Raw genomic sequence first — 16,393 nt, 5'->3', positions numbered from 1 at the left:
ACCGATGATTGCGGGTTCAAACCCAGGCAAGCACCGCTATATATATGTGCTTAATTTGTGTTTATAATTCATCTCGTGCTCGGCGGTGAAGGAAAACATCGTGAGGAAACCCGTATGTGTCTAATTTCATCGAAGTTCTGCCACATGTGCATTCCATCGACCCGCATTGGAACAGCGTGGTGGAATATATTCCAAACCCTCTCCTAATGGAAGAGGAGGCCTTATCCCAGCAGTGGGAAATTTACAGGCTGTTACTATACTACTTTACTTTACTTTATGTATTCATGTTTCATATATGGGTTAGCCTATTATTAAATATAATTATAAGCGTTCTAGTAGTTTCTATATTTATTACAATATATTGTGTTCATAAGTAATTTGTATTTCAAGCTCGCATTTTCATCGCCTATTGTCAAAAAACTAACACCGATTAGGACAAATACGTCAGGCCCGAGAAGAAATATCCACAAATACTGCGGTATTTACGTTTTTTACTGATAATCGGATTTACAATAAAATGAACAGTTTTACTTCATATTTCTTGAGGCGTTTTATTTTCAATATTATCAGAGAGTACCTAAGGCATAAACTCTCCAGCTTTATATTAGAACATAAATACGACCTAGCCCAGTTTGTGTCAAAAAATGTTTAGAAAAAAATCGTTAGAAATATATAAAATCTGTTAACGACTGATATTTAAACTATATGATAGGTATGTAGGGAAAGTTTTTATATAGATGTTAATGAAATCTTCGATAAATTAAAAACATTGCTGTAATACTTTAATAGGACACTGTTTTCGTAAAACGAATATTCTATACATCCGTCAGTTTTTGTCAGCATTTTTAACTTTTTCTCCGATGTGTTTGGAAAGTTTTGAGATACTAATAAGAGCAAGTTATAGTTAGTGTATACGTGTATATATGTGTGGTGTGTGTGTATGTGTGGGTGATACAGCCATATTGTCATAGTCAGTCCATTCATCGGACACGTCTCATCACGATCCAGAACCTGTGGGCCCATTAACACTTGACTATCTTTCTACGTTAGTATTTCGTTCAGAGAATATGAAATTCGTGTAAGAGACATCAATTCGTTTGTCTCTGAGAGGCAACGATGTTTATTAATAGAATTATCTTAAATAAAAAAGAAAACAATATGACATTGTAAACAAAACATAAAGGTAAAAAATGGTAGTCATTTTTTTTGCTTACAATAGTGACAGGAAATAAAGAGGAATGCTATCCAGGACACGCGATCCTAGAAGCTAAATTTAAAGCACGTTTCTTATCTAAGATAATAATGTACATGTATTGTCTGTCTGTGCATCTAGTTACATATATTACATTTGATATATAGTTTACTTGTCAAATTGTGAGGAAAATATAAATTCTTACGACGGAGAAAAATAACAATTTAAATTATAAGATTTTATTGTAAGTAATATGTAGATGTTGATTCAATATTTAGAGACAAAATATAGTAAATTGCTGATTTTGAAAGGCTGATTATAAAGAAATACTAATAAATGTTTACTTTACAAATCTAACACCAATGAACGTATCGAACATTTTTCTTAATAAATCAATATTTTTATATAAAATTACGTAGATTGGTTTGGAACTAAATAATGTGAACAACTAACACTTAGAACTGATGTCAGTAAAGATTTTGATTGTTTTCACTCACACAAATAAACACTGCAATTTCGTTTCACAACTTACGTTGCGTATTATGAAAACTATCAACTGAACCGTAAATATTTCTTACTGAGCATGGAACACTCAGACAAACAGGCACGAGATCATTGCACCCTAAGTGGCGTATCTGACTTTCACTGGATCCTAATCTCTGCGTGATACGCGAGGCCCCCTTTCTTTCTTTCACCGGTGCGGCAGTTGGCCTCAGCGTGAGACGGCGACCGGTCGCGTCATGCGCCGCGAAAGTTGATCTAGAAACGGTGATAGTGACAGTTCTGCAGTGCGCCATGGCTGTGACCGTGGCTCTCCTCACCCTGATACTGATAACGACTCAGCCGGTCCGCTCGCAGGAGTCCTTCATGAGCTCCTTCTTATCAGGTCAGACTTTCTCCAAAGATGGGTCCGAGCCCAGATACATAATTTAGCCGTGTGTCCGTTGAATTGAAATGTGCCGAACTAATTTGGTAAGCGGATGGTATTTAAGAGCGCTACTTTTTAAACTCGCCCGAGATAGCTTCGTATTAACGGTCCGAGCGATCTTCTACATTATAGGTTTCCACGTAAACAAGAAACGGTACACTTGTCAGATGTTTGATTTTTTTTTTAATATAATTCACACATCAAAATCCGTGCGAGAAAATCTTACAAATATCCAATAATTGCTATTCGTTTATGTAACTTATTTTTTTCTTTTTTAATAAAAAAATATTGGACAACATCACATTACTCTGATCCCAATGTAAGTAGCTAACGCAGTTGTGTTTCGGAAAATCAGAAGTAACAGCGATACTACAAACACCCAGACCAAAGACAACATAGAAATCGAACCCGGGACCTCGGAGTGGCGTACCCATGAAAACCGGTGTACACAATAATCGACTATGGAGGTCGTCAAAAGAATCTACTTATTTCAAATACAATACAATATAAAAGTTAATATAGATTTATGTATATATCTCTTATTGAATAGTTCGTAAATAACTTATTTTCTAAACGTAAGCGTGCACTTCCGTTAATGAGTCAGATGAGTCAGTCAGACTTTCTTGTTACTTAGTACGTAGAGAATACCTACATACATCTATACAAATAAATAAAGCTGAAAACTGTTTGGACTTGCTTATCTAGCTAATTTCAAAAATCTTATTATTTTACATATACCATTTATCGAGAAAGGCTTAAACGCAACGTTATTTAATAATATTGTAACAAGTAGGTAACAGCCTGTAAATTTCCCACTACTGGGATAAGGCCTCCACAGCCATTGACGAGAGGGTTTGGAACATATTCCACCGCGGTGTTCCAATGCGGGTTGGTGGAATGCACATGTGGCAGAATTTCGATGAAATTAGACATATGCAGGTTTCCTTCACACATATATCCACTACATATATGTGCTTGCCTAGGTTTGAATCCGACATCATAGCTTAAGATGCATGCGTCCTAACCACTGGGCCATCTCACTAATTAATTGCTCTTTGGTATTAGCAGACAGTCTTATTAACAAACAGTTTTATTATAAACCCTCCTCTCAAAAATATTTCATGTATATTTCAATTCCGTTCGTTGGACCACAATCGGCCCAGCGATCAGTTTTGCACCCTTGATTAACCTACCTACCATCAATACCGTCTGTATTGATGGTAGGCATAAATAAATGATGTATGTGTACTGTTTGATAAAAAATATTGATTATCAAAAATTACATTACATAAGAAACAATCTATTTCATTATAATAATTTTGTATTAATTTATTAAGAATTATTTATTTATGTAATGAACTTAGAAATTATTCAGAGCAACTCAGTTAAAATTTCCTAAAGACAAATGAAATTTATAATATTACATGTAGGTATTGATATAGATATACAGGTAACAGATAATACCTGAAGGGCAAATAATACTCATTATATATTTTATAACCCGGTCTAGCACTACTAAATTATCATATGCTTAAATCAATCTCAAATAATCAATTTTATTTGCACCAATCAGTGCAGCAGTGTTGCATTGAGCTCCAAAAATTGAAGGATTTGAAGTCTTCTGAAGAGTCTGAAGAGCATATGGGCCACTATATGGTAAGTGGTCACCACTGCCCATAGATATTGGCGCTGTTGGAAATATTAACCATTCCTTACACCACCAATACGCCACCGATTTTGGGAACTAAGATGTTATGTCCCTTATGCCTGTAGTTACGCTGGCTCAAACATCCTTCAAACCGGAACACGACAATACCAAGTATTGCTGCTTTTGGCGGTAGAATATCTGATGAGTAGATGGTACCTACCCAGACGGGCTTGAACAAAGCCCTACCAGAAAGTAAATTGTAACCCAATTGTATTATAATGTTTAAAAAAAACACAATTTTACAGGTCATAGCTAATGAACGACCATTATACATTTAGACCCTCTTATGTCGGTAAAAAACAGTAAATCGAAATGATAGAGTCAAAACGATTATTAAACGTAATAACGCTCATAACATACGATTGAATACAAGCGAGATTATAAAGCTTTAATGGTAAGGTCCATGCAACCTCATTTTGTTCGTATAATTATATATAATTTAAAAATTTGTGTAATAACTGACGGAGAAATGGCTCGTCAAGCGACAATGTTACAAGAAATAAGAACTATTGTCATACACGTAAAGATTTATTTTATTTATTGATGTAAATTAATTTGTATATAAACAATACTTTATTTATTATTTTAATTGCAATGAATAGCTTATTCAAGTAGACTTTTGCTTAATGAAATGGAATGCATATTCCTTGTTATTTAAATACAATTATATATGTGTAACATGCCTCAAAGTCCAAGATATTATAGCTCCACGATTTTATAATCATTGAATTCTAAATCACAATTTTTTCAAGAAGATAATTTCGTCATTTTCCAATAATAACTTTAAAGCTATCATGGGTTACAACCAAACAAAGATATTAATTATATTTCTGGCGTATAAAAAAATAGGCATAATTATAATTATTAAACAGTTATGAAAATATTATACATACATAAGTGCTATTAAAATTTAAGTCATATAAGTATGTATTTAAATGGAATAGTGTATAATACAGTATAATAAATAACTATGATTTAATCAACAACTGACAATATTTCTATATTTTATTAAAATAATAATTAATAACATAAAGCGTATATATCTATACGAATAGGAATTATAACATTTAAACCATTTATTTTGCTACACATATACATTACAACGACTGTATACAAGAAAATAATTAAATTCAAGGAATACTGTGTAGGTAGCAAGGGGTTAATCTCTGTATATGCTGTGCTAATGCACAACACTGATTTTCAGATGGCCCCTGGCTATTGAGTTAACATAAACGCACAAATACTCAACCAATATAATTATGTAAAACAAGAAAACCACAAAAAAAGCTTTTACTAGAACTTTTGAATTGTCATTTAACAACTATAGGTACGCTAGATTCTACTTACCTAGAAAATCCGTCAAAAAACTCAGTAGATGCTCTTTTTCACCATTTAAAAATATAAAGTAATATTTAGTTAAATAGAATAAGAGAAAAGAGATATAAAAAATTACATTTCGGAGTGTCACCAGATTATTTAGGCCATTAACGTGACAGGACATTTTCCTGTATATACGTTTGTCAATAGCAGTCAGTACTATAATTTGTTGCTGTGTAAAAAGCCGACTATCGTTATTGTAATGAATGGCCTTTTAATTGTATAAGGAGGCGGCGAGTGCGCACGCGCGGATAACGGTCCCGCTGCCGTTACTAGCGTTACGTTTACGTGATAATTAATACTATTTGCTATCACTATGTGGTCTTGTGAATTACTATCGTCTGTTTCTGTGGATGATTTTAAAACTTGATGACGTCACATAGCCCAAAATGTATATAGTATGTTATCTGAGTTTCAAGCCCGTACTCGATGACTCTTTTTTTATGGTATAGCTTGGCGGACGAGCATATGGGGCACCTGATGGTAAGTGGTCACCATCACCCATAGACAATGACGCTGTAAGAAATATTAACTATTCCTTACATCGTCAATGTGCCACCAACCTTCGGAACTAAGATGTTATGTCCCTTGTGCCCGTAGTTACACTGGCTCACTCACCCTTCAAACCGGAACACAACAATACTGAGTACTGTTATTTGGCGGTAGAATAACTGATAAGTGGGTGGTACCTACCCAGACGGGCTTGCACAAAGCCCTACCACCAAGTAAAACCACCACTCTACATTCAGAACCAATATTTTTTTTACTTCCGACTATTCTAAGTTATTCTTTATTCAAGTAGGCTTTTAGAAGCACTTTTAAATAATCATTTTAATTTACGAAATATCTTAGAATACTTACAATTAATAACGACCCAAGTGATCTATCTGCCTGTTGTGTTATCTATTATGATCTATCTTTAACATCAAGTCTGTGTTATAAAGCATAAACAACTGATTCAATAAACAAACATTATGATTAGCTTTATATATTGATTAATACAAATACTTAGACAAAGAAGTTAACTTTAAATAATTTCTTATTATTCCCTATTTATAAATAATAATACTGTACTCTATTGAAGATAGCTATATAGGTACGTAATACGATTTTGTTTTTTTTTTAAATACTATAAATTTTGCAAACAAAGTTTATCGTGTGGCTTGCAACATTCTCTTGGAACGAACTCGACTGTTTTCTCTCAAAACCTCTCTGACCCTCCCCAATGACCTCTCTGAAACAATAAGCTATTATAATACGAAAATTTTATATAAATCACAAGATAGCGTCATAATACAAAAAAAAACAATTTAGTCAAGCTTCAAGAGCTTTTAAATAGACTTTTTCAAATATAATTTAAATTTAAATTAAATTTAAACAAAAATTAAAACTTAATTATAAAATTAAGACATAGGACAAAATTGGCTGGCAATCATAACTGAATTATTAAACTTAAAATTAGAAATTATTACTTTTTAAGGACTCAGCAAGTTTACTGAAAACTCGCGGAAACTGGTACCCAGAGATTACTTACTTGAAAACTATGGAAACATAACCATCTCTTCATAACATATATTTTTATTGAATGCATATATTTATAATAATAATAAAGCATATAGTAAATATATAACATGTAATATCAAGAACATTGACCATAATATAATGGTAACTGCATCAGATGATTCAATTTCTATCACCGGTACGTAATAATCTCGGTGCGCGTGCGCATACGCTGACGAGAAAGGTTGGGGAGGGGGGCGAAGTGGGGGGGTAGGTGAAGTTGTAACTGGAGAAAGTTTGACAGACGCGTCGACGCCAATTGATCTCAATTATTTTGTTGAAATTAAACTTTGTGTTATTTTATATGACGCAATTATTGAAATAAACGACAAAAAGAACATTTTGTATTCATCTAACGTTTTAACCGTGAAATACAAAGGAGCTGTTAGTAAGTATTTTAAACATTTATCGTAAGATCTATTGAATTACTTATAAAATGCATACTTACTTTACTTTAATCAAATCTTGTAAAATTACCAACCAAAATTATATCAAAGTGTAATTTAATTCCATTTTGAAAACTTATTATTACAATAATAACGTTATACATAAACACATTAATATATTGATGATAAATATTATCTTGCTTATCTTAAACTATAGAGGCTTTTGGATTGTTCACGATGGACCACTACAAACACAACTGCGTATAATATATAATTGCACGAGTGTGTGTGAACACAGACGTACTGTCTTTTCTCTCTTAAAGAATAAGACCGGATGTATCAGACGCAGGACCAATATCAGTTAGCACGCCGGATGTTATTGAAACCAGTGATCTGTAGTTTTATATTTACCTTTATCTAGCTGTATTACTGTATATAATAAATATAACACAACATCACATATATTACTCTGATCCCAATGTTAGTCAGTAAAGCATTTGTGTTATGGAGAATCAGAAGTAACGACGGTACCACCAACACCCAGATCCAAGACAAATAGAAAACTAATTAACTTTTCTGCATCGACTCGACCGAGAATCGAACCCGGGACCTCGGAGAGACTCGACCACAGAGGTCGTCATAATACAAAATAATATAATACGTTAGTTTGTTGAAATTAATGTACAATGTGAATAAACATTACGAATAACGAAAGTAAATTACCTGCAGGCCCGCCGCTAGCTGTTTTGTCGCCCGCGTGCAATACCTATTATGCCGCCCTTTTTTTCGCTGCAAAAACGCATACCACTATTCCTCCACACGAGGTGGGGGGCGGGGTGTATACTTGCTAAAAAACCAACGTTAGCGACCCACTCTGTCTTTTTGGAGGATGTTACGAAATCTTTTGTGCATACTACCGTGACGTCCTAACGGTAGGCTCACCTCTGCGGAGTTCCACTTCCTAGGGAGTTCTCAGGGTACAGAAACCCTTAACCCCGGGACACTTATGGCGGGAGGAGAAGACATCCATAGCGAAGACCCCTTCTACTGGTCTTCTTCGGCGAAGCGGGTCAGCAGCACTGTTCCCACGGTCCCGTAAGATAAGAACCTTGTTACGAGCATTAAGGGAGTCCAACCAAATAGGTGTATTTTCCGTCCAAGTACAGAATCAGCAAACAAATCCCATACCATTGCATCAAGGTGTGAGACGAGGGGAAGTTATTTCCCCCAAATTGTTTACTAATTCAATGGAGGATATGTTCAAGACGCTGAACTGGAAAGGACATGGCATTAACATCAATGGCGAATACATTTCTCACTTAAGATTTGCAGACGCTTGCTGATTCTTCTATGCGTATCGGCCTACGGATGAACTTGGATAAAACCAAGGTCATGTTCAATGAACATGTTCTACCGGAACCGATTGCGGTACACGACCGTCCTCGAAGTTGTTCAAAAATATATCTACCATGGGCAGACTTTGCGATTAGGTAGAAACAACCTTGAGGACGAGGTGAATAGAAGAATTCAGCTGATCGAACCCACAGTGCCTTGTCCTATGGTCTCGAAAGGAAGACGGCGATCTTGAAGTCTAGCGAATATCTGCTGATGTTAAGTAAAAATATAAAGTATAAAACGTCAAAGTGTATAAATGTAAAAATATAAAAAAGGCATGGGCCTATGAGCCCGTGGATGCCGTAAATTAAATTAAGAAAAAAAGAAAGGAAGACTATTGAAGTCGTTCGCCACGTCCGGTGATACCGTTAGGACTACGTTCCCTTGGACCACCGCCTCCATTGTCCGGGTCTTCAGGGTGTTTTAGGGCATCGATGGTTGAATGACCCGCCCTTTTTCCCCGAAATAGCTCCCCAATCAGTCGCAGGAGATCTGGCGGTAGTTATTCCGTAACAGGAGCGCCGTATGTTCGGAGCTTCCCTCGCAAACCACGAGAGGGGCGCCCCTTTGCTCTCTGTTTACTTAACGCCTTTTCTAACTCTTTTTTCAACTGACGATGTGCAGCCCACAGGTGTACCTCTAAGTTTGCGTTGAGCACGTTGCGCCTGCGACAGCGAACGTATGCCCTCCGCGCCCAGTTTAACGGTGCCCGTAGCTCTGCTATTTCGAGCGACCACCAATTTAACTTACGGCGTGATACCCTTCAAGCCGCCCTACGACAACGCCCTACTACAAGTAACGGATACCTAATCTACCGATTGATAAGGAAGCTAAAGGGGATTCTCCTAACTTCGACAGTATTGTTTTTCATAGGATAACAGACGACGGACTTTTAACTTTACTCAGTGCGATATTTTTCGATGCTTTGAATAATTTATTTTACTTAAGGATTTGTGGGAATTATAATAATGACTTGAATTAGGTACGTGATGTATTGCTCAATTTGCCGCCCCCTGGACGTGCCGCCCGCGTGCGGTGCACGCGTCGCACCCCCGCTTACGGCGGCCCTGATTACCTGTAATATATCCTAAGCACTATAATAATGAATGTAACTGAAAAACTACTAAACATTTATATATAAAATTTATACCGGAAGATAAGGCACGTTTTGGAGAGGTTTTTAGTATACAGCGTAAATAGGTAACTAGCATTGCTTCGCAGTTTCACTTGCTCGAAAATACACATATATACATATTATATGTATATGTATATAGTACTAACGACCGCCCCCCCCCCCCGGCTTCGCACGTGTACTTAATACGTATATACGTACCAAATAACATAATATCATTATAAATTATAGCCAATCTATCTATCCAAATATCTGTAAAATTTTATCGAAATCAGTTCAGTATTTCTTTCGTGTAAGAGTAACAAACATACATACATTCATCCATGCTCAGTCACAAATATAATATTAGTGGGACAATCAAATTATTGTTCCAATCATAAATAGCTCATTTATAATATACTTTACATCATACAAAGAAAATAAATACATACAAAATGGCTCTAGCCTAAATCAAAGATCACTTTGGCAACCTCATCTCTTCCAGGCAACCAATGGTACAGGTTTGGATAGCTCATGGAATGAGATGGGTGGTGCTGTAATAATAAATAACATGAATCTATAATAATTATATATTGTTATTGTATGTTTATGTATTTATATTATTTATAATAGTCGAGTGGTGTGTACACCGGTTTTCAATGGTACGCCACTCTGAGCTCCCGGGTTCGATTCCCGGCCAAGTCGATTTAAATTATCATTAGTTTTCTATGTTGTCTTGGGTCTGGGTGTTTTTGGAACCGTCGTTACTTCTGACTCTCCATAACACAAGTGATCTAGCTACTTACATTGGGATCAGAGTAATGTATGTGATGTTGTCTCATATTTAAAAAAAAATTCTTATATTGTCAGAGATCGTCACAACCACAAAAGGTACCATAGAAAATCAGCGTTGCGAAGCTGAAAAGACCTTTAGGACACGTTAACTATCATTTTTTGTAGATTAGGTTAGTTAGTAGTCATAATTATTAGTTAATATGTTTTTATTTTTTATACATTTTTTTTACTATTATGTGTAATAAACATTTATTTCTATAACTAAATATAATGTAATAAAATCAATGTACTGTTTTAATAATATTTATATCGAATACCGTTTTAATAATGTCAATAAATTTGCAAAGTTCAATAACCTCGATGAGGGACAAAAAAAAAACACGTACCTAATCCAGATCTAACTGTGCTAGTTTTTACTCGGACCTGCATAACCTTTTACAAACGAATGAGTTGCAGAATCGAATGGAAACATGCTTTGAATGAATGGAACACACTGATGTTTGTGGATAAATTACGACTGGCAATATTTCTGACATAACTAGAGAATGAATTAAAATTATATGACGAATCTTTGAAACTGGAAATCAATTTGATCATTTATTTATTTGTTTGAACAAATACAATAATTAAACTAATACTAATTAACAAATCATTTTAATTTAACGCCTCTGGTCTGTCTGTTTAAATTTCACCGTCTAGATCATAATGAAATTTCTTTTAAAATCTTTTTATATCACTATATATTTTACCCTACATCTAAACAACACAAGGACATATATATTTAAATATATATGTCGTGTTATGTGTATGTGTTCCAAGGCAAAATATGTTGTAAAATATGTGTGTTTATAATTCATCTCGTGCTCGGCGGTGAAGGAAAACTCCGTGAGGAAACCTGCATGTGTCTAAATTCATCGAAATTCTGAAACATGTGTATTCCTCCAACCGGAATTGGAACAGCGTGGTGGAGTATGTTCCGAACCCTCTCCTTAATGGAAGAGGAGGCCTCATCCTAGCAGTGGGAAATTTACAGGCAGGCAGGCAGGCAGTTACTTTACTTTACTAACAATAATGTAAAGTAAGTAAAACGTATTTTAATTTTACTTAAGAAAATAACACATTAACAAATATTTACTAGTAATTGACGTCGCAATCTCATCGATCAACTAAAAAACGAAGGAATCTATTCACTTTATGTACTAATTAAAAAAAAACAATAGTAAAAACAATTTCGTCTGTTTCCAAATTAAAAAAAAAAACAACTCATTACGTTTTATTTGCGTGATTTCGTCAGATTTGCAAATACCGATCCGTACGCGCTTAACATGCGCGGGCGCACGGTTCGGTGAAACTGTCCAAGTGGACGCTGAAAGTGAAATAATTGCTTTTTTTCCTACGACCAATCATTTTGGTAATTGCATACTGTATACGTGTTATTTATAATTAGTATTATAATTACAGTTTCGTTAAACGGTATTGCTGAGATATTATGAGTCGAGATGGCCCAAACCCAGGCAAGCACCGCCGTTTCATGTGCTTAATTTGTCTTTATAATTCATCTCGTGCTCGGCGGTGAAGGAAAACATCGTGAGGAAACCTGCATGTGACAAATTTCATAGAAATTCTGCCACATGTGCATTCCACCAACCCGCATTGGAACAGCGTGGTGGAATATGTTCCAAACCCACTCCTTAATGGGAGAGGAGGCCTTTAGCCCAGCAGTGGGAATTTACAGGCTGTTGTTGTTGTGTTGTAAACGGTATTGGATTCAAATACCGGGTAGGGTAACACAAGTCATTGTAAGGTCATATTGTTAACCCGATGGTCTTTTGGCGGTTTATTAGCACTGACATCTATAAATAATAAATATTGGACAACATCACATACATTACTCTGATCCCAATGCAAGTAGCTAAAGCACTTGTGTTATGGAAAATCAGAAGTAACGACGGTAACACAAACACCCGGACCCAAGACAATATAGAAAATAAATGACCTTTTTCTATATTGATTCGGTCGGGAATCAAACCCGGGATTGGAGTACCATTAAAACCGCTAAACATACTCGGTGGCGGCTTTACATGAAAAAAAATGAACAGGGAATTTGACAAAATTGAATTATTGAGCTGGTCAGTTACAGTCCATAACTCACAATGTACCACCCTTGAGAGAGCTGTAATCGACCTCAGTAAAAAATCTTTGCAAAGGAGCTGATATATGTCGTACATAATGTGGCAATGCAGCAACGAACGTAAGTACATTAAATTTTGATTAAAGATAGTCAGAAATTCTGCCACACAACGTATATACTGTGAATAATTACAATATAAATAATAAAAAATTAACAAAAAGAAAAACGGATTTCAAACAAAACACTATTTTAAAACAAATAATATGCACTAAAAAGTGATAAAAATAATTGCGTATTTAACATATTTTTTATAGTCCTCCTAAGTAAAATGAAATGAAAAATATTAGACTATTTAAAAGTAGATTTACGATTATATAATGTAGTTATAGTTATTGTTATATTTGGATTCGGTGTCAGCCAAGAAAACCCTACAGTATATCTATCAAAAAACAATACGAGAATACTTTAACTACATTTCACAATTCGTCTATTACATATTTATGTAATAGACGAATTGATAACCCCCTCCTTTTTGAAGTCGGTTGAAAAAAAGAATCAATTGAAAAATTGGTTGGAGTGATTTTGTGTTATTCATCCATTTATCGCGCACATACATAATGCAAATTTATACATGGTTTTCTTATATCACTAGTTCAATAATTATATGAAAGTAAAAGGTTATATTATAATAATTATTTAGAAAGACATCACTATGTTTTAATAATGAATTAAAAGTTATGCAACACAATCTAAATTTTTAATTAAATTGCGAATTAATAATATATTACTCGTATAATAACGACATTATTATTTAAATATTTATAAATCGTAATACAATATTATGTATAAATTTTTAATCTACATAAATAATATATGGAATTTTCTATTTTTACTAATTAATCTCCACTAATTAATCTTCTTTGTTACAATCCTAATATAGGCTCTTTTTATTTCTATATCCTTCTTACAGTTTTTAATAATAAATGAAAAATAATGCTTCGTTTGTTGAGCCGAGATGGCCCAGTGGTTAGAACGCGTGCATCTTAACCGATGATTGCGGGTTCAACCCAGGCAACCCTACTGAATATTCGTGTGCTTAATTATTGTTTATAATTAAACTTATGCTCGGCGGCGAAGGAAAACATTGTAAGGAGCATGCGTCTAATTTCATAGAAATTCTGCCACATGTGTATTCCACCAACTTACATTAGAACAGCGTGGTGGATTATGTTCCAAACCCTCTCCTCAAAGGGAGACGAGCAGTGGGAACTTTACACGTTGTTGTTTTTGTTGATTCGTTTTGCTTAAGTTAACAGAATCTATGAACAAATAAGCTTCGTAAGAGTTCCCATATTCTACCTTAAATCAGCAATAATCATTATGATTATCTGGTAGGAAAGGTGAACGAGCTTGAACAGGCCTGTGACGATAACGTCAATATTTCTTACAGCATCATTAATTTATATATTTTAACCACCAACAAAATTATATGTAAATATATTTGTACAATGATTTTCAACAGAGTAGCGAAATACACAAACTACATTATATTGTAAAATATGGGAATATATCGAAATTTGAATGAAAGTTTGTATTATTTATTAATCTACATTAGTATTATAAATATTATCATAATACATACCCTTACTTATATATTTATATTTATATATACTTATATTTGTAAGTAAGAGTATGTGATATCGCATATGATGTCATCTCAGCTTAATAATTATGAACATTAACTTTAAATCCATTTAAAAATGGAACTTTAGCATTACGCGCGCTCATTGGTCGAATCAAATAGCGCGCGTTACCCGAACTCTTTGTAACACACTTCCGTCCCTTCTACGACAGATTGCAAAAATAAACTTATAACTCAAAGGTTCTGACTACGCAAAGTCAACAAATCCTTCTTGTAAGGCATACAACAACAACAACAACAACAACAACAGCCTGTAAATTCCCACTGCTGGGCTAAAGGCCTCCTGTCCCTTTGAGGAGAAGGTTTGGAACATATTCCATAATAAAATATTATTCGTTTCGTAGCATTCGTTTCTATAATAAAATACCACAGATATTTAAAAAAAGATAAACATTAACAAACATGCATATTATTCAATTAAAGATTAAATAAAATCAAATAAAAAAATAAACTTTATTCGAGTAGGCTTTTACAAGCACTTTTGAATAGTCATTTTACAATTAAGTTAAACTACCACCGGTTCGGAAAGTAGATTCTACCGAGAAGAACCGGCAAGAAACTCAGTAGTTACTCTTTTTTAACATTTAAAAAATACAAAGTCATTTTAGTTAAATTCAATTATTTAAATTAATATATCCTGCTTGGAAGTCAGCAAGTATTAACTCCACGTTTTTTTATCATCTATAAAATCTTGTATCGAATAATTTGCTTTTTCTACCAATTTATTTTCTATTTTTAGAACCAAGTAAGCTAACCTCTAAAACAATTATCTTTAATTTACAATAACACTCAACCTACAACAAAAGAAAATCATTTAGTAAACAACATAAATAACCCTCAATAATCCATATAACACAGTAATCATAATGGCGATCCCAATATGTCAGCCGCAAAACTCCCGCCATTTTTTAAGGGAAGTTGTGTGACGTAGCACAGCTGCTGCTTGTTTATTCCAACAATTTATATATTATATAAAAAGCATGTACCTTATGACTTAAAGTAAATTGTAAACATTTTTTACTAATATAATTTATTTTAAATACTGATAAATATTAACTTAAATTTTTTTGAAATCTTACATTTCGAATCGATGGAGGCTTTACTTTTCAAAGAGTTCTATAAAATAACATTTCAAAAGTGCTTACAGAAGCTAAAAATTAAAAAAAAAATTTAACGTACATGTATTTATGATATAAGTACAATATAATATAAATATGTAAATCTTTTTACTTTATAGATCAATAGTAATATATTAAATCTTGATGCGTTTTAGTTATAATTTTGTAATTATGTTATACTGCATATTACTTCCTGTTATTTCACGATCGTGTTCAATAATGATTTTCGAATTCATTCTCACAGAATAGTTCCATTGATAAGAACAGCGTGTTCGCTTACTTTCTAGGTTTCAGACGAATGTAGTAAGTCTAGAATATTCTAGCTTTGCAAGCGATAGTATGTGCAATATGCGGCTACACTTTCTCAGCGGCCAGTTTCAAATAATCTAGATTTTTAATTAAAAAAGTGAAATCACTCAAACGAAACGCATTATTAATATAAAATTTGTCATGTTTATGTATTAATTTGAAGCGATTAATCGTTTAAACTTTTATATTTAATTTATTTCTACAATCATGTTTTACAATCTGAGCACCTCGGTTTTTCGGTCGTTTTGAACTTGCTAAAACATCTGTGTCCAAGATTTGGACGTATTGGCCATATAGGCGCTGGTTAATATTTCTTAGTGCCAATGTTTGGCCCAAGGGTCCAATTGTCAGTCCAGTGGATTATTAGTCTTACAGATAATAGAAAACTACGCAAATATGTTACTCCTCTAGTTATGAGAGAGTGTCTTTCCATCACATAATTTTAGAAGAATTCGTTTGACAAATTTAGTAATTTTGGACGTATTTATTATATCATTTCTATTGATAATAAAGAATTGGTTTACACTCAGTAATACATACTCTTAACTCTGAGTACAGAGCGTGCAAAATATCGGTAGTGGTTGAAAGAGGTTAAATCTTGGACCATCAATGACACTTTTTTTATCACATGAGGCGAACGACCTTTAGTAAGAGATCTACACGACCATGAGCATAGACGCT

General features: G+C 34.0%; 1 protein-coding gene across 1 annotated transcript in view; it reads left to right on the top strand.

Annotated features, from left to right (window-relative positions):
• The first annotated feature begins 1,898 nt into the window (after nucleotides 1-1,898).
• LOC124539002 (protein masquerade) overlaps nucleotides 1,899-16,393 on the top strand; it is a 34,275-nt gene continuing 19,780 nt past the window's right edge. The window contains exon 1 of the mRNA XM_047116302.1: nucleotides 1,899-2,078. Within this exon, the coding sequence (XP_046972258.1) occupies nucleotides 1,988-2,078 (91 nt within the window). The 5' untranslated portion in view covers nucleotides 1,899-1,987. The remainder of the gene's footprint in view (nucleotides 2,079-16,393) is intronic.

The sequence above is a fragment of the Vanessa cardui genome, chromosome 21 (assembly GCF_905220365.1).
Source record: "Vanessa cardui chromosome 21, ilVanCard2.1, whole genome shotgun sequence".
Lineage (NCBI taxonomy): Eukaryota > Metazoa > Arthropoda > Insecta > Lepidoptera > Nymphalidae > Vanessa > Vanessa cardui.
The sequence above is the reverse complement of the archived record's forward strand: the minus strand, read 5'-3'. Positions and strand labels throughout refer to the sequence as shown.